At 41.1% G+C, this 20,660-nt stretch overlaps 1 protein-coding gene across 1 annotated transcript in view; it reads left to right on the top strand.

The window, feature by feature from the left end:
• LOC136864483 (telomerase-binding protein EST1A) overlaps positions 1 to 20,660 on the top strand; it is a 616,383-nt gene that overhangs the window by 376,415 nt on the left and 219,308 nt on the right. Inside the window, exon 17 of the mRNA XM_067141513.2 lies at positions 12,692 to 12,870. Within this exon, the coding sequence (XP_066997614.2) occupies positions 12,692 to 12,870 (179 nt within the window). The remainder of the gene's footprint in view (positions 1 to 12,691; positions 12,871 to 20,660) is intronic.

The following is a 20,660-nucleotide window of genomic DNA, read 5'->3' as shown; positions in this document are numbered from 1 at the left end:
GCTGAAAAATGTGAAGGTTGCTTCGAGATTTTTAACAGAAAATTATATCTTTTTATTGGATCTATGTGCCATGCCATGACAGTTTTGCAGCTATATAAATTAGGATAGCTGATTCGCTTACCGATGTAACATATGCGAGGACAGTTCCGTATGTATTGTTGAGGAAATCGAAATGACGATTCCGTGAATCTAAGCCAGGGGCGTAGCCGGGGGGATTACTTGGGGTTGGAATTCCCCCCCCCCCCCCAGGGATTTTTTTCAATAATAAAAGAAACAGAAACTGACAGATTATAAACTAAACAAACATCCAGAGATATAATCGTAAGACCAACAGATCTGTTGAATCTATTTTCTAAGAAGCCTCGAAAATTGTATTTTAGATTGTAAACTGAACATACAGTTCTCTGTAAAAGCATTGACCTTAATCGAATTGTTCCTGTTCTTGTATCTTAACGGAAGATTTTGTAGTGTACTGCAATCTGAATATCAACATAATTTATCAGGACAAGTCATGCATGCGCGCACTACACACGCACTTTCATTATGTTCTATCAGCATTTTGTAACTATAATACTCCCCTATCGGCCGATCCTGGCTACACTGTTGATCTAAGCTCTCGCCGTCTGATCCTGTATTAAGACATTCACTTGGAAGTCGTAAAGGAAAAGATGATACACATATGATAGGCCTTATTGATTTTTTTTTTTTTTTTTTTTGCAAGTTGCTTTACGTCGCACCGACACAGATAGGTCTTACGGCGACGATGGGGCAGGAAAGGGCTAGGTGTGGGAAGGAGGCGGCCTTGGCCTTAATTAATGTACAGCCCCAGCATTTGCCTGGTGTGAAAATGGGAAACCAAGGAAAACCATTTTCAGAGCTGCCGACAGTGGGGTTCGAACCCACTATCTCCCGAATACCGGATACTGGTTGCACTTAAGGGACTGCATCTGTCGAGCTGGGTGGTTCTCTTTTCCTTCCCCCTGCAGCGACCAACACATACATACATACATACTCATTGTATACTTATTCATATTCATTTTACAACTTGATCTGTTGTTTCGTTTAGTCCCACGCTACTGATCATTAAGTCATTAAAAACTGAGTTGAATCATTGTCGCCCTGGTTTCCTTGATACCTTATCTTCCTAGTTTATGACGCCAACGCCAGTTTATACGTATACTGTAGCTTCATCCATCGAGTTTATTTCTGACTTGTATTTCCTCATTCTGAAATCTCCCTGCCATTGTTCCCACGTTTTTGTACCAGCAATCATTCTTACTAATTTGATGAGTATTACTTCCAACTTATGCATACTATGTCATGAGTCCACCCAGCCTTCACTCTCCTACAGCATAGTCGTTCTGAAAACAGGCCGATATGAAGGTAGTTTCGTCTGAGAACGCACTTTTTTTTTTTACAGAATATTGTTGATCGCATCTGCGAGCTCACAGGATTAGCTTTGCTGCACTTTTATTCACTTTCACTTAGTATACTACCATCCTGGGAGAGTATGTCCCAAATACTTGAAATGATCCACCTGTTCCTGTTTCATATTCCCTATCTGTCATCAGTCCTCTTAGGTTAGTCTTGGAAATGCTAATTTTTATGTCATACTTGCTGCATCTCTTTTTCTAGCTCCAAAGTATTGGACTGCACTGTCTGTCGTTAAGACCAAGTCGTCGGCACAGGCCAAACTGTTTACTACATTTCCATTCAACTCAGTACCTCCCTGCTCCCCTACGTTAATTGAATTCTTAATATAATTACATATAATAATCATAAACTAAATACCGAGCTCGATAGCTGCAGTCGCTTAAGTGCGGGCAGTATCCAGTGTTCGGGAGATAGTAGGTTCGAACCCCGCTGTCGGCAGCCCTGAAAATGATTTTCCGTGGTTTCCCATTTTCACACCAGGCAAATGCTGGGGCTGTACCTTAATTAAGGCCACGGCCGCTTCCTTCCCACTCCTAGCCCTTCCCTGTCCCATCGTCGCCACAAGACCTATCTGTGTCGGTGCGACGTAAAGCAACTAGCATAAACTAAATTGTATTATTATAACTGAAATGCCCGGAAGTTGGGCACCAGAGTTCACCAAAGTGGATTCCTCGAATTCTGATAGCGCATGATAATACTTTCTTCCGGGGCGTTTACATAAAGCTGCGTACGGGTACGGTGTCGTCCCATTTGCGATCACTTAGGTAGAATGTTAGACTGATTTATTTTTGACATGTTAAGCATTGTACCGTTTGCGATCACTTTTAACACCGAAAACATACTGTAATGACTCACAAACAGGTTGCTGTGAGGGAATTCCATACCGAAGAACTGGTGCAGGGAGACAGCCCTCAAGTAACTGGCGAAAACTACGTGCTAGGATTGTGACGTTGAAACTCATTAAATTACTTATGTTTACCGTTTGAGTCTCGTGCACTAATATCGGGACAGACAAACACACACTAAATAGGAATAAAATATACCTTTTATTGAGGGTTACGAGATGGTTGTGGGTGTAAAGGCGGTCAAATGAGTTTTAAAAAGCAGGACAGAAGGAGGGCGTATTAAAATCGTTGAATTTTAGACTTCTCAAGTTCAAAACAAAGATTTTTTTCTGTAACACTCTGCTTCCTTGACAGCGCGAAATAATTGTAGGTCATCTAAAACTTAGCAGTACATTTACACTTTCTTTTCCCCATTATACAGTACAGGACACTATTAAATTAATGCTTAAATAATGCTCAAACTGTTCAAATATTCAAACTGACACGTTAAGTAAAGAGGTGCTCAAACTATAGCCTTATTAGCCTAATCGGTATACACAATAAGTCTCATTGAAACTCATACATATTTCTTTGATAATTTACCAACAAATATATAATTGTTATTTCAAGTTGGTTTTAACTCTGATGTAACAAATAATTGTCTACTACAGTATTCAAAATTAACGTAATATACTTCATCTACAAAGGATATAAAATCGCTTTTCTCAAACATCCACAAAAAGAGATCACAGTGAAACTCACATACCCTGTGATAGGTCCTTGAAGCTCGGAGTCAGACCTACAAACTCAGTATTTTGTTGGATATTCTTTGGCTCGTCTAACATCTCTCAAACGGGCAGGCATGGATAGTACCAATTTTTCGCAGTATGATGGACTTATTTTTTTTCATTCTTCATGTAAAGCAGCTCTTAGGCCATATATCTTGGAAATCTTACGTTTCCTTATTTCCACTTCTCACTTACGTGAGCTTTGTGCTTGGAGTCGTTATCCTGATAATACCTTGTATTTGTCATGTATTCCAAGCTTTTGAGCACTGGCAGGCAAATTATATTTTAGTAAGTTCAAAGACACATTTTTATCCATTATCCCGTCATTGATAGTCAACTCCTCTACCCCACCAGCTGCCATACTCCCCCAGACATTAAAATATCCTCCACCGTACTTGACAGACGCATATTGGTAGGTTTTAGCTCTTCATTTGGTTTTCTCCAGACAGCAACTTTCCCGTCTGATCCATAGAGGTTGAATTTGTTTTCATCTACACATATTATCGTTGTCCGGAAGTCAAAATCTCCTCCCATGTGCTCTCTAACAAACTGTAACCTCTTCTTCCTGTTCAGTTTGTTGGCCAATGGTTTCTTACCTGTTCTTCCGTGCTTGTTACTTTTCCTGATAGTGCGCCTAATTGTTTCTGGATGGGTTATCCTTCCGGTATGTTCCTCAACCATCACAGCAAGATTTGGAGCACAAATCATTGGATTCCTAACCTCTCGTAGTATCCAACGTTCATCAGTGGAATTAAAGATTCTTTTCTGACGTACTTTGTACTTATTCTCAATCCGGTTGGTACTTTATTACCTATCTATAACACATTCCACAGTTGAATGACTTCTGATCAGTTTTTCCAGTTTCCAATTTTCCTGTTTTATAATGGAAAATCATCAACTCTCTCTCTTCTTTCGAAGACTGGCCTCTCTGACGTGTCTTTACTTCGCAACGCTTGACGATAGTGAAAACTTGTATTCTGCGTTTCGTATTGCACTTGACAGTCAAACGTACGGTGTTTATAGCTGCCCATCGAGGTAAGCATTTTGCGACCTCGAGCAGCAGCATAATACCGAGGAAAGAGATACTTGTATTAATTTATGGACGAGGTAAGTGACAAGTAGTGATATAATAATACAATATATGTACGTTAAATTCCACGTAAAAATATGACAAAAATAAACACCCAACTTTCTGTTCATAAAGAAACAAATAAATTACGATCGTGTATGAGTATCATTGTCACTCACTGTATGTCTACCCATTGGTCCCGTGATGAGATGAGGTGCATTTATACGGCCTGTTTCTACGGCCGGATGCCTTTCCTGATAACCAACCTCAGTTGAGGAGCTAATGGAGATGAATGAAATTGGGTAAAGAGGTGGGAGCAATCGGCATTTACCTGGAAGTAAAAATATAAAACCACAGAAAACCATTCCCAGGACAGCTGCTGATGGCTTTCGAACCCACGCGTCTCCCGATTGCAGAGCATGGCTCCATAGCCATAGCGCGTTAACACACGCGGCCACTCAGCTTACTTTCACCTATATAAATAAAATTACAGTTTTGTCTGTACCCTCGGATTACAAGACAAAGACAAAGTCACCTCCGTACAGGCCATGAAGGTCCTTGGAGGAGTGGAAGGTAAAGGCTTCCACCATTGTTAACCGCGGCACGTGATGGGGTTAGAGTGGTTAGCTCTACGCCCGGCCGCCTTTGCCCCCAGGAATTAACTTGGTACTCATTTCTGGTGTAGGCTGAGTGAACCTCAGGGCCATATGCACAGAATATGCCATATGCACGACTTCCTGACGGGGATTCGAGCCCACGTCCTTCCGAGCGAACCGAGCACGCCTTTACCGCCTCGGCCAGGCAGCCCCTACCCTCGGATTAGGTGTACAAAATTCCAAAACTTAACCTTTAGAAAATGTTTGGATTAAAATAAGTTTAAGAAATAATTCTATAATGATAGTGCGAAAAGGTCCATTGTTAGTGCCAGCCAGAATGCGTGCCTTCGTTGTAAATATGCACCTGAACCGTTTTGAGGTGAGTCTGTCATGTCGCTCTGCACCAGCTTCAAGACAGGGGGTCAAGTGACGAACGGACGCCATGGACCCACACGGGTAACTGTACTCAATCTTCAGATGAAGACCTTGTTGCCCTTTTGGCATTAGTCAAGTTTTAGAACGTAAGACATCGTCATACGAAACTTTCCAACTTCAGAATCTTCTTCGTACCTTCCAGTAATCCTTGCTAGTCTTCCATCCAACTCATTATTCAGTTCTTTCCTTTTTTTACAATTTGCTTTACGTCGCACCGACACAAAGAGGTCTTATGGCGACGATGGGACAGGAAAGGCCTCGTAGTGGGAAGGAAGCGGCCGTGGCCATATTTAAGGTATAGTCTCAGCATACGCCTGGTGTGAAAATGGGAAACCACAAAAATCCACCTTTGTGGCTGCCGACTGTGGTGTTCGAACCCATTGCAGGTATCTCCCGGATGCAAGCTCACAGCTGCGCGCCCCTAACCACACGGCCAACTCGACCGGTCTTTTCTCCTTTTCACTCCTAAATTCAAGCCCGTCCTCAGAGACTTATGATTATATTTCTCAGCTTCAGATTTTAAGTACTTGGCGAGGTCGTTCACTCTGGCATGTAGTCTTCCAATCCGACTGTTCAGTTTATGATTTCATCCTTCTACTGAATTATGCGTCCTATGACGTCGCCGGTAATAGTTCCATAATTCAGGTGGCTCTTCAGGATTTTGTAGCATTGGTCCATGAGGTGGTTGAGGAATCCGATGAGCTTTTCTTCTTCTGGTGCTTGCCAGTGGATATACAGCCTGTCTTCAACATTTTTGAGCCTTGAGGAGAGCAAGGGCAGCACACATTCGTGCATAGTCTGAAGTCTTTATTTTCCTTGTATAGTGTAGTCGTACCAATATTGCGTAAAACGAAAAAAAAAAATGAACGTCGGCTACCAATGTGCGTAATGGCCGACTATAACGCTGAAGTTGTTCAGCTCACCGTCATGATGAACCAAGGGGTTCAGTGAACCCTGCTGCATACGAGTGTCTGATGCAAACTATCACTGCACCCATGTTAACGAAGGTACATCGGCCGAAAAGGCTTGAAGTTTCATTGCAATATCAAAATTGGGCCTCCCGCATATTGGTACAATCTGAACTTCTTTGATTGGTCCTGTTTCCTGCTTCGTCGTTTGTGTGCAAGGCGAGAAAGAGCGGAGAACAGTTTCCCTTCGATTATTGCTGGTATCTCATGATCTGGTTGTAGGAGCTTTTGCGGTTTCGAGAACGTTTTACTAGTATTCTTTGGGACCAAGCTTTGATGTGGAAGTCGCTCTTGACCGATTTCTGTATGAATTCGTCCTTGCAGATCGCGTAAACTTATGAACGTTGATTGTCTTCTCTGAGTCAGATGTGATCTTCCAGGAAGACATTGTGACATGTCACACATCTAGAAATATCCGACTGTGGTTGAATGTGCACACCGAAGGTTTTTGAATACTTCCTTCGCCCCGTAATTCGCCGGAATTGAACCCAGGTGAACATCAGTTGGACCACCTCGATTGTGTTCGTTCTAGGCATCCGCTGCAACGTATCTTCCAGCAGCTGTGGGGTATGCACTGTAGGCGTGGCTCGAGATGTATGTGGCGACCGATCCAGCACATCATAGAGTCCCTTCGCACTTATATGCTGCCCGTGCTGCACACAGCGGTTAAAAGTTTTCCTGAACTCCGGCAGCGCTTACTGACAGAAGTGACGGGTGTACTTCCGGCTTTCTTCCTACTGTGCGGCATACCATTTGGCAATGGTAATTTATAGTAACATCGTGCATTCTAGTGAGATATAAGATTAATATAAATATAACTTCGTATACCTCCCATTGCGCCATAAATATTATAGTAATTGCAGTAATTTGTAACTCTTTCGGTCACGATTCATTTGTTGATGTGTGATTCTGATTCAACGGAGGAATCGCTATCGTAACTCATACTTTTGGACCTATTCATAGTAATTGCTTTGTATTCATAGTAATGACATTCTTTCATTCCATGTCCAATAATCTTCAAGTTCGTGGAACTTCTTGTGATAGTACTCATGGTCATACGATTAAAGAAAGGGTATGCGTCTATTGATTGTGCTGTCTGAGAGTTCTCTTTATTTTAGCCATACACCTCACTCCAATTTGTGTATGCTGTATAGTGTCTCTTTCAGGAGGAATAGTAAACATGTCAGGAGGCAGTAGTATGGACTACTTCGTGTAAAAGGGTTATATAGACGTGTGTTTATTTTGCAGAGAGAGAGAGAGAGAGAGAGAGAGAGCGTAATTAGCCTACAATGGTCTATATAGTAGACACAAGAACAACCTTCCACCGAGCAAGCTGGCCACGTGGTTTGAGTCACGTAACTATGAGCTTGCATTCGGGAGATGGTCGGTTCAAATCCCGCTGCCGGCAGTTCTGAAGATGGTTTTCCGTGGTTTGCCTGTTTTACACCAGTCATATGCTGGGGCTATACTTCAATTAAGGCCAGGGTAGCTAATCGTAACCTTTTTAATCCCGTCGTCGCCATAAGACCTGTCTGTGTCGGTGCGGCGTTAAACAACCCTTTAAAAAAAAAAAAAACCTTACAAAAGTTATTACATACAAATGACTTACTGATGCATTTATTGGTGAACAAGCCTGGGTCCTTCGAAGCAGTCTGGGGATGTATGAAAAGTGAGGTCTACAGAGAAAAATTAAACACAAGAGACGAATTGTTCTCCCGCTTTATGCTTGCATCGTTTGGGTTGAACTGTTCCACATCATATAGTGGCTTTTCATCAGTCAGTGCGTCAGTAAGCTTGCATTCGGGAGATGCTCGGTTCAAATCCCGCTGTCGGCAGTCCTGAAGATGGTGTTCCGTGGTTTCCCTGTTTTACACTAGTCATATGCTGGGGCTGTTCCTCAGTTAAGGCCATGGTAGCTTCCACACACATTGCTCACTGAACAGATGTTTAAAACATTTTTTCTTGAAATACTACTGCCGCTTTCCCCGAAATATTTCCTATTCCTCCTGAACACTCTGTATTGATACTTCCTTTTTATTGCGAAGTTGGTTATATGCAATGGCACCGGCTTGTATAATGAAATGAATGTATAATTAAAAACAATGCAAACACTCTTACCCGTGGCCGGACTAAAATTGGAAGCACCCCCTGTGGGTGGAGGACGCAGACGAAGAATACACGCACAGTATCCCTTGCCTGTTGTAAGAGGCGACTAAAAGGGACGACCAAAGGATGATTGTATTTGAACCGTGAAACTACTTCTGATTAGTACCACCACGCGGGGAACACCATGGGTCGCTTTTACTTGCGCGTAGTACCACTATGCTAGCTACCAAGTAGGTTTGTGAGTAGCAACAGAGTGCGTTGCCGGCTTCTGCAGTACCTGTGATTAGTACCACTTTAGGAGCGACACCATGGGTGAGCGACACCATGGTTCTGGCTTGACTATGATTAGTACCCACTATGAGGAACACCACGAGTCAGTGCAGGTCCCTGTGGTTAGTACACGTGTGTGACGAACACCATAGGTTTGCGTTGCCTGTAAATGGCGCCGCAAAGTGCGGAACACCATAGGTCTGTATTCCATGCGCGAATTTAATTACCTGTGAGCAGTACCATACTGTGTGGAATGCTGCGTGTATACGCTATTTTTGATTAGTACCGCAGCATGACAAATACCATGGTTCTACTTTCCAAGCGATAAGTACCATTGTGAGGGGCCGATGACTTGGATTTTGAACACCTTTAGACTACAAGCATCATCAATTCAGTATTATGCTATAGACGCAGTCCCTTGGTCAGTAATGCTATTGTTTTACGTCAGTTTCTGTAAATGTGAGGCATTGCGGGTCGGATCCACTGATTGTTTTAAATTCATATTCATCCATTCATTCTTCGCCCTCACGTTTTGAATTCTGGTCAGTGGAGGAGTTTGGACTTTTAATTTGTCATTCCATTTCGTCTCATTTCGTACCATTAGGTTCCGATGACCTAGATGTTAGGCCCCTTTATACAACAAGCGTCATCAGCATCAAAAAAATTGGAAGCAGACGCAGTGCACGGTTCCACTATCTCGTACCTTTTGCCTGTTTTCTATAACAGGATTGCTACAGCGTAATAGTGGTTGATAGACTGCATATTGCGAGTATTTTAAAAAAAGTTATTTAAGAGATTAATGGAAGTAGGCTTCATTCGACAGCTCTCCCTTGTTCTCTGAGATTTATGTCTTATGAATACTGTTCAGTTTTGTAATTCTGATGAATGATGAGAATATTGAATTTGATTTCCGTCCCTTCTAAACAGCTGAAATTAAAAGAGGCTTCCTGAACAATTTCACATAATTTACTTCGTGTCTTTATTATGTGTGGCGAACGCGATTTCTCACAACTAGCTTGGCATGCAACCTGTGCTCGCACTTTGCTCTCTAACGTCGTGCCGATACTCTCAATAAATTGTTTAATTTATTATATGACTGTTAAGCAGGACTTGCAGAAAGATCGCTTAACGTCGGGCCGACACAGTTTACTGCTGCTGTATTTGTGTTACGTCGCACCGCCACAGACGGTTCTTATAGCGACGATGGGGGCAGGAAGGACGGGGAAAGAAGCGACCGTGGCTTTAATAATGTACTGGCTCAGCATTTTCTTGGTGTGAAAATGGGAAACCACGGAAAACCATCTCCAGGCCTGCCGACAGTGGGATTCGCAAATACTACCGCCTACTGTTTATTTTATTATAATGTTAAACCGGACTTGCCAAAAAATTCGTTACGTCAGTGAAGATGTAATCGCTTGTTTACTCCAAATAGGCACGATAATCAGCTAACAGTACGCCCAACCGGTCTCTGTAATAGTCAAATGAAATCGAACTGAGCTTGCAAGCAAGTTGAACCATGATTATATTGTTTCTTGAAGGTCAAGTCAATGAGTAGTCTATGTGCTGGGTCTGTAAGATATACTCGTGGATGTGTAGGCGGCTTTATGATGGCTTTGCTGTTACATGTCGTTAAGTCTACAACCTCTGAGTACTTTCCGTGTTCTTAGCTGCGTCTGACCGGGCGAGTTGGCCGTGTGGTTGGGAGCGCGCAGCTGTGAGCTTGCATCCGGGAGATAGTGGGTTCGAACCCCACTGTCGGCAGCCCTGAAGATGGTTTTCCGTGGTTTCCCTTTTCCACATCAGGCAAATGCTGGGGCTGTACCTTAATTAAGGCCACGGCCGCTTCCTTCCTACTCCTAAGCCTATCCCATCCCATCGTCGCTATAAGACCTATCTGTGTCGGTGCAACGTAAAGCAGGTAGCAAAAAGAAAGAAACAAAAGGATGCGTCTGTAGTCATCGGTGCACTTCATTGGTGTATGTGTGCTAATGTACGAGTATATTATGTTCTCAGTTGAGCTTAGAAATAGTGCTGTGTGATTATTATTTTTATTGTTATTATTATTATTATTATTATTATTATTATTATTATTATTATTATTATTATTATTATTATTCATGGAAGGTGCTTGGGACATCGTTGTCAGCAACCACGTGTGTTTAATTCAGTCTGATGACTGTCTTGTGGTATAAGTATTGAAGAAAGTGGGGGTGGAAGCAGGATTGACATGAAACGGCCGGACCTACTTGTTCATCATAATTACTATCCCGATATTAGCCTGGAGTTTCAAACGGGAAACTTCTAACTCATAAGATGAGCGAGAGTCGTCAGTGGCGAAGCGTGCTAGTATTCACTGTTACCAGTGGTAACAGTGAAAATATAAAAATCGAATATTCCTTAATACTAATATTTTGTTTCTTCACCTGGACGTGCCGCAAGAACTCTATTGCAGTAGGTCGTCACCGTCAAAGCTGAGCGAGATGGTGTTACCAACTCCATGCATTGGTCACACTTTGAATCTCTTGTAACAGCTAGGCGAGCATTACTGCGGCTGCGCCAAATAAGGCCCCTTTCCCCCTGATACTGAAATGTATGCCACTACGTCCTCCGGTCATGTTACCACAATGGAAAGTGGAAACGAAAGCTTATAACGTCGGTGCTGAGCAGTTCTGCCCGTTTTTTCCGCCGCACTCTACAGTGCATTGCCATATTATTGTGTTATTGTTTTCTATTATAATACGATGTGACTTCTCTTGTTAAAGTGTGAATTTATATTTCGTGTATGTTAGGTAAGGATAGCCTATAGGACTGCACAACGTACTAAACATTAAAATTGAGTGCTGTCGCTTGTACCTTGGAAATAATTGAGTTGGCGGGCCCAGATTTTTCATGTATAATAGAAAACTTAATGAAAACGCCATTTTCTTTAAGAACTTTTGAAGAAAAGGAAAACATAATTGAAAAGGCAAACCCATGCCTTGTCTTAAAAATTTAGCAAAGGAGTCGAAAAGGACAGTATGATATTTTCATAACTCGTGGTACATAGATCTAGATTTTTTACGTGGTTGTGCAAAAATGAATAAACTGTACTGTTGGCCAGAAAATAATGCTTGGAATAAAGACGGTGTGGACTATTGAGATAGTTTCACAGTTTAAAGAGACGCCATGAGGTGTCTCAAGCACACATCAACGGTGTTGCCGATATGATTCAGTTCGGAAGATCCAGAATAGAGTTCTGTTTGAATATAGCGCATGTGTATGTTCAGTCTTCAGCCCTAAGGCTGGTTGGATCCTCAACAGCTCCGCCATCAGCTGTCATAGATGGCCTAGGTATCACTGAAGAGGCGTACTAGGGAAATGCGGAGTGAGGTAGTTTCCCGTTGCTTTCCTCACCGAGCCAGAATTTGCTGTTACATATCAGTCTGCCAAGCCCACTGAAATGCATGCACCAACCGACCCTATGAGCAACATTTTCACACCATTCATAGCAGGGACTGGCTGCAGAAGGAATGGCATTACTAGCATCGCTCATACCTCAGTCACTTTCATATTCTCAAAGCCAAGTATAAGACAGAGACAGACCAATGAAAGTAACAAAATTACTCTAGCCCATACCAGAAGACATAGTGCACTGTAAACACTAGCTCCTGCCAGCAATGTACAGAAAGAAAATTGACAAGCGACGGTGTGGACAATTATATACTCTCAGAAGGAGCGTGGTATCACTTTTCAAAACGTCACGCGTCGCCAATGCCTGTCGTCTTCTCAGTTGCGTAACCTGAGGCTGAATGCACCTTGCTCTGAACGCTTAAACAGGTCTTATATTCGGGTCTAACGACGGGAAATGAAATGCATTGGCCTGAACTAGAAACGCGGCTGCCTGGTGGGAAGCCAGTGACGATGCCACTCATATATTACATACCCGTATAATTATTCAGGAACCAAACATGATGCAACAATTTCCTTTATTGGTCTGTGGGAGCTACAGTCCCAGTTATCCCTGAATAGCATCTAATCATACTGTATATTCTAAGTACATTTTGTAATTGTTCATTTTGCAGATGAACTTTATTTATTTATTTTGTTTATTATTTGGTGGACTTAATCGTGCTTTAAGCTGAAGCTGGGTGCTCCGCCAACCGCACATACGCGTGGGAACATATTTATTTATTTATCCATTCTTTTCTTTTCTTTTTTACAGAGAGAACTGACGTACGCTACAGGCCGGTGTTTCAGGAAAACGCATTAATAGTAGCTCTTCAGATGTTCAATTTGATATTGGAACGCTGCAATTCACTCCTGAGAGATCAGTTGGATGCAGGGGAACGTCCACGCTACCTTGTACCAGAAGATATGATTACACTCTTGCCAGCAATTAAGGTAAAATAGCTTATTATTGTCTTCCGTGCACTTATTAAATCTCTCTCGCAAGGAACAGTTGGTGATTTTTTAAATTTTTGATTGTTATTACGGAATAAATACGAGAGAGAGAATTCAGTTCCAATCTTTAACTCTCTAACTCTCTCTCTCTCTCTCTCTCTCTCTCAAACACACACACACACAAAATCATTTGTCAGTCCCCTGCGACTAGCGTCGGACATTTCATTAACGTTCATTCATCTTCTTGCTTGATGGTATAAGACATTGGGAGCTTCTTAGCCGAGGCGGTAAAGATGTGGTTGGTTTACCCGGAAGAACAATGGGTATATTCCCCGTCAGGAAGTCGATACATTTTGAAACCAGATTTCCACTTCTGTGGAGGCACATTACCCTGCAGTTCACTCAGCCTCGTCGAAGATTCTTCATGCCTGTATGGAGGTGGCTTGTCTTCATCAACAAATGCACTAATGGACGTCTTAGTCTTGGTATAAAAGAAGCTGGTGCATCGTTAGAAGTTGTGTCCATTGATTAAATTAATATTGTTTTAAATATTTATTGTACAAGTGTCTTAATACTTGAAGTACGGCTTAGATTTGTGTTGAAAAGGGATTGTAATATTTTTCCTTTTATGTGGTTAGAGCAGAATTTTTATCAGCTGTTAGAATTCGACAGCTGGTGCCGGGGTTTAGAGGCAATGAAGCTGCCTCTTACCAGGAGGTCCTGGATTCGATTCCCGGTCAGGCCAGGGAACTTTACCTGGATCCGAGGGTTGTTTCGAGGTCCACCCAGCCAGCGTGAGAACGATTGTGGAGCTGTCTGACGGTGAAATAGTGAGCCTGGTCTAGAATGCCAAGAACAACGACTGAAGGGATTCGTCCGTTGCCTGCGGTATACTAGCGGCCGTGACAAGAGCAAGTCCAAACGTGGACCTTACGAGTTCTGCTACTCGTATGACCTGTCTCGCAGGTCGCGCGCGAAGAATACACAATGTACCTTTTCTGATATCACTAAAAAATATTATCAGACGTTTTGTGACTATCGCGTACCTCTTAAAATATGTCTGAACATGATTACATAGGTTTTCTCCCGAAATTCCTGGGAATATCAAGTTCGATGCTTATTCATAGTTAAGACGCTGCTTAACGAGAGTGGTTACTCCCGTTTCACCATTTGTGTATGCAATATACCTTTTCAATGTTCTTCTGTGGGGAAGTTTCAAAACAGCCATCGATCTAAAAATAATTATATCCGGATGGAGATTTTCTGTGCCAAAGCACACATACCTTCAGAGTTTTTTTTTATACGTCATATTTTTCTTGCTATAGCAATCAACTTTTTTAAAAACGAAAGACGCTTTAATTCCTGCATTACTAGCATTTTATTAAAAATATTTAAGAAAAGCTAGGTAAACAATCCGGTCTAGAAAGCCAAGAATAACGGCCGAGAGGATTCGTCGTGCTGACCACACGACACCTCGTAATCTGCAGGCCTTCGGGCTGAGCAGCGGTCGCTTGGTAGGCCAAGGCCCTTCAAGGGCTGTAGTGCCATGGGGTTTGGTTTTGGTTTTAGGTAAACAATTATAACTAATGTAAATATGAGGTAAACAATTGATAGGGAATCTGCCACCTGGGCAACCGCCCTAAATACAGATCACTGATTGATTGATGATGATTGATTGTTTAATTTTCACCTTTAATTCACTTATCGTTGCTCTTAATCTTCGATTTATTTGCTATGGAACTAGTTGACTGTGCGCTATCGAACGGTATCTCAGCATCATCGCTTTGTTCTTGCACTAGCCTCTGTCTTTTCTAGCGGCAAAGAATCTGATCATGGCGCTGGTTTCTTTCTATCAGAAGTACACGCCAGCTTATGAGAAGGATAACCATGAAAAACTGAGGAAACTGTGTTTTAGTTCAGGGTGTCCACCCATATGGAAAACCTGGGAAACAGGGAAATGTCAGGGAATTTGATAATTAACGGGAAAACCTGGAAATGTCAGGGAATTCAGGAAAAAATCTGGAAATTCATTCTTCTGCCAGATAAAATTGACATACCGTATTTATCCGTGTAATAGAAACACATTTTTCAGTTTTTATAACATTAATCTAGGGCATGTCTTTTATGCCAGGAATAAATTTTAATGAAAAGTTAAAGTGTGATCTCGAATGTGAAGTAATCAATAATATCAATAGCTATATGATTGATCAATCGAATTTTCAATGTTTTGATCTGCTTACTATTGAATATTCTGTGTTGTTGGGGAATGGTGAGCTCGATGAATTAGACCTATATTGCGTTCTCAGTTTTTTCCAGTAATGTTTCCAGACTCTGAATCAGCTTCGAAAGTTCAACTCCACAGAACAAAAGTTGCATATACAATCACTCATGGTTTGGCTCTCTATTTCCATAAACAAGTTCTTGAGATGGGTAATAAGTGCACACATTTCACCGTTGGGTTTGACGAGTCACTGAATAAAGTTTCTCAGATAGGCCAAATGGATCTTGTAGTTCATTGTTTCAATCCTGATACTAATGAAGTATGCACTTCTTATTTTGATTCCATGTTTCTTGGTCACTCTACCTCCTCAGATTTGTTAAATGGTTTTTTGCAATCACAGCAAGGACTCTATCTAAAAAATTACAAATTTCAGTGGATGGTCCAAATGTTAATAAAAAGTTCCTTCAGGATTTTGGTAATTTATTAGATGATCTAGATGCTCCTATTTTGTTGAACATTGGATCTTGTGGCTTGCATACTGTGCACAATTCATATAAAATGGCAGTAAAAGAAACCCAGTGGAATATTGCAGAGTTTCTTCGTGCTCCTCACTTCTTGTTTTGCTACGTTCCTGCAAGTCATGCTGATTATATACATTATTCAGGTTCAAACGTATTTCCTTCGAAATATTGTGCTATAAGATGGCTTGAAAATTTTCAAGTCATTGAACATGCTCTAGATATCTTACCTAATGTCGAAAAATATGTGGAAGGAACAAACAGAGACAAGAAAATCCCAAGCTGTAACAGCTTCAGAATAGCATCGACTTCACTTAAAGATAAGGTTCTTAAGGCCAAGTTGTCATTTTTATTATCACTTGTTGGAGATTTGGAACCATTCCTAAAAGTTTCAGACAGATCTCCCATTTGCATCACTCCTTTATGAATCTTTCATTGATGATAAATATCATGACAAGGTTTGTTAAGTCTGAGTCACGGCAGGCCTCAGCAAATCTCCTAAAACGTATTCAGACAGTAAAGAAAATCTTCTGCCTGCATCTAAAATTGACATAGGTTATGCTGCTAAAGCAGCACTTCGTGGCAATCCTGGATTAAATGATAGAGATATATTTGTGTTTTGCACAGATTGTCTAAGAGGAATGGTAGCTTTGTGCAAATAGTTACTGGAAATGTCACTGCTGGCATATCGTCATCATCTGCAGTTTCCAGCTGTTGGCCACATCTGCTCACCGCTAGCATATAAACTGACTAAATTAATTTCTTGTTTCGATCCAAGTGTAGCCAAGTAGCCTCTAAGGAGCAGACTGCTAAGGATAGCTTTAAATGCCTTTGTTGAAAACAAATGGATCTCGGGTAATGAAGCCATTCATGTACAAAGGGAGTTCACTTCTGTTTGTGAGAATGATACTTTGAAAGAAGTGAATTCTTTGTATTCTAAAGATGAGAGGTTAGATCACCTTTGGCTTTGCACTGTTCTTCCAATAGTAAATTTGAAAACAGAGAAGTTGGCTTCATTTCTCATAATGATACTAATATTGTTTCATGGAAATGCTCCACTTGAACGTGGTTTTCCTGTTAATAAAAAAAATTATAGTAGAGAACGTGTAATAAGTTGATGACTACTGATAAATAAAATCATGAATATAAATATATAAATAAAATTACTCAAAACTTAATAAAATTAATAAGCATAATTAACCGAAATGTCCGTAGTATGGGCGCCAGAGTTCACCAGAATGGATCCCTCGAATTTAGATAAGAGCATGATAGACTTTATATCCCAGGGCGTGTACATACTGCTGCGTACTGGTACATCTGCTGCAGGCCTTACCTAACCTCCTGAAAACGACTAATTAGGTAGGAAATGCACCTAGGTTTATCAATAACACTGATTCTAAAATAGCTAACTATATTCTGAACAAATTCCGTGCATGAGCACCTCATCAACATACAACATTATACATATAATACACACATAAAATATTGCTGGAAGACTCCATATTTACAACAACAACAATAATGAAAACCGTGGGAAAACGAAAGTGAGAACTAAGCTACCATTTGTAGATAGTCCGATGAACAATGTACATGTATGAAGATAAACACCCTTCACTGTCTCTATATCAATTCGATTTACCAATTCTCATAATCGGCAGTTACCACATCACACAGATACTGTACCTTGTACTACTGTGTTCACATATTTTAACACTTGTTGTAAAGATATATACACACGTCTGTCGATCCTCAACATATAAATTTATGGAAAGTCTGAGATAGCTTTCACCAACATATACTGCTAGGCCGCCACAAGTGCTACAATACTTAATGCGCAAGCACTCTCCACAATCAGCCACTTTCCACAAACATAACTAGACTACGCTCCACGAACGTTTGAAGTCCAGTCCATTGCAGCCATGTCACTCCAGTACCGTGTATCAGCACCACTTCCTTCCCGTACAGTGCCTCAGTTGTAGTTGTAGTTATCTTCCTTCTCGTTCCTTTACAATCACCTCTACAATCACCCTTACAATGTTCCTTACAATGTCACTTATGATAATGTTCAGGTTGCCGCCGTATCATCAACCTTTATAGACATCAACATCCCCCTCCTGTCAGATGATACGTCTGGATTGGTGCTTGCCAGCCAATCATGAGTGAACCTCTTGTCAAGACATGCCCTGAACTTCTCCTTTCTCCCAAGAGATAAACAAACACTCGGGAGTTTTACATGAATCACCAAATTTTCCCTGGTACAACAACAAGCTTATCTCATCAGGCTGGGATATATACATGAGTAATGGAATTTCCTGACACAAGTACATCACAACAGACACTGGGGCAGCCATATGACTCATTCAAATTACCAGAGTTATTAAAGCAATGTTTTCCCACTCATGCAAAACATATTACTCATACCTACATATGTGGATATCTTCCAGCTTACCAATATAAACAGCAAAATATACAAATGAAATACTGATAATAATAATAATAATAATAAATCAAATACTGACAATAATATCTCTAACTTCTACATATAATTCGGGGGTGTGATATATGTACTATCACAAACGTGCTACAAGTATCCCTTGTAGCACGAAGAATAATATATGATTCTATCCCAAACCCTGGTGGAATTGAAAAGGTCTCCATTAATAAGAACATGTTCCATGCTGCAAGGAGTGCTCATGCTTTGTACGTTCAAAATCTAAAGGAGAAACGTAAAATATTGGAAGTAGAAGATTCTTTGCAAAAAATAAGAGAAAGGCCGCTTTGTTGCTGAAAGAATTAGAAAAGAAGTGGAGGGTGATGGCAGAAGCTTGAGTCGTTGGTGGCTACAAAGAAGTTTCTTCGCTGAAGCAGTAATGGTAATACATTTTTAAAAAGACTTGAAGTGAATTTAATCAGACTAAATTAAACTTCCAAGTTTTAATATGCACATTAATTGCTCATTTATTTTTTGGATGTTAAGTTTTAAAAATGTATTTTAATATTACTGACACTTCCTTTATAATTATGTTTTTTGTCATCATGTGTCAGGGAAAAAACTGGTTTTTATGTCTGGAAAACAGGGAAATGTCAGGGAATTTTAAAATCTGGATTTGGTGGACACCCTAGTTGTACTAATACTAAAGACACATTATCTACAATGGGTGCTGCAAATTGTATAAGATTCCTCAGCGTTGTTCCCTGTCTAGAAATAGCTGTAGTCCAGTTGTCTTTCAGTTCGGCGTTTCTGGTAATTTTGTGAAACGCGACACTGCCTTCCTTCCTGGAATCATCCGATGTGCAGTTCGGAACACATCAATGCACTATTTTAAAACTATGTAAACGAGTTAATAAATATGCAGAAATACCTAAACTATTTACCAGTATTGCTCCAGTCTAGATTATACTCACTGTATTTACACATTTTATTCGCACAGTTTCACTATACAATCTCGGAAACAGTTTTTTTTTTCCTCAAATTGCTTTACGTCGCACCGCCACTGATAGATCTTTTTTTTTTTTTGCTAGGGGCTTTACGTCGCACCGACACAGATAGGTCTTATGGCGACGATGGGAGAGGAAAGGCCTAGGAGTTGGAAGGAAGCGGCCGTGGCCTTAATTAAGGTACAGCCCCAGCATTTGCCTGGTGTGAAAATGGGAAACCACGGAAAACCATCTTCAGGGCTGCCGACAGTGGGGCTCGAACCCACTATCTCCCGATTACTGGATACTGGCCGCACTTAAGCGACTGCAGCTATCGAGCTCGGTTGATAGATCTTAAGGTGCCGATGGGATAGAATAGTGATAGGAGGGGGAAGGAAGCGGCCGTGGGCTTAATTAAGGTACAGCCCCAGCGTTTGCCTGGAAACAGTTACTAATCTCTGCTGGAAATGTTAGCACCCCACAGACGGTTAAAAATGCCGTTTCTTTTCTAATAGAAATATTATTACACTGTGCACTGTTTGCATACAAATCAATGTAAACTACGCGCAAAACAGGTCATAAGCCCGACATCTAGCGGGTGCAGCTGAAATTGCTTGGCCCATATGTTGATGTACCAAACCATGAGCATGTCACGGCCGCTAGTGTAACGTAGGCCCCGATTCGTCGTGCTAACCACGCATCACATCGTACAGTGGCGTTAAGGGTCGTATTCATGAAGGAGACTTTGACTTAGACTTAAAAGGTGGTAAGTCGCCATTTCCATTTCATAATCGCTACTTGGAGGTAAGTAAACTTAAATGGCGACTTTACTACCAAGTCGCCGATGTTCCGTACTTAAGTGGACTCTGAGATCAGAAAAATAATAAAATGTCAGATATTGCTGGTGTAGTTAATTTTGTAGACGAAATGAAGAGATCCAGGGAATTATTCAGTACGTTGTGCCTAATCCTCGGCGTATTATAACAGATGCACGGAACCCAGTTGCATTTTATACAGAAAATGAGTTCAGAAAAGGATATAGATTCGACAAACGTCTAGTATTAGATGTACTAACGATGTTTTAAGATGAATTACAGTAATATACCTCCAATGATACAGTTGCTAATTTCGTTAAGTTTTTTTTCTATTTGCTTGACGTCACATCGGCATAGGTAGGTCTTATGGCGACGATGGGATAGGAAAGACCAAGGAATGGGAAACCGCAGAAAACCATCTTCAGGGCTACCGACAGTGGGGTTCGAACCCAGTTGCAAGCTCACAGTCGCACGGACAACTCGCCCGGTCGTTAAGATACTATGCTACAGGTAAGAGTAAAATTATTGTTACTATAGCGCAAAGTTTTTGCACTTTCTATTCATCGTGTTGTCTAGTTAGGTTAAGGGTTGATCAGTACAGATTAATGCGTTCTTATGGTAAATACAACAGCCTTTTACACTTCCGTGGTTTCACATAACTTCAAAATTGATTCCGCTGATTTACGAGGAATATGTTAGCCCTCAGAATAATCAGAAGAATATCGATCCTGACTGCCCAAAAGAGACCACAGTTTGTTTCGTTCCCAAATGAAGCTGAATGTCGAAATAATGCGCGGCGTGTGTATGAAAGATCCCGAT

Source organism: Anabrus simplex, chromosome 2 (assembly GCF_040414725.1).
Source record: "Anabrus simplex isolate iqAnaSimp1 chromosome 2, ASM4041472v1, whole genome shotgun sequence".
NCBI lineage: Eukaryota > Metazoa > Arthropoda > Insecta > Orthoptera > Tettigoniidae > Anabrus > Anabrus simplex.
This window is presented reverse-complemented; position numbering and strand designations above follow the sequence as displayed.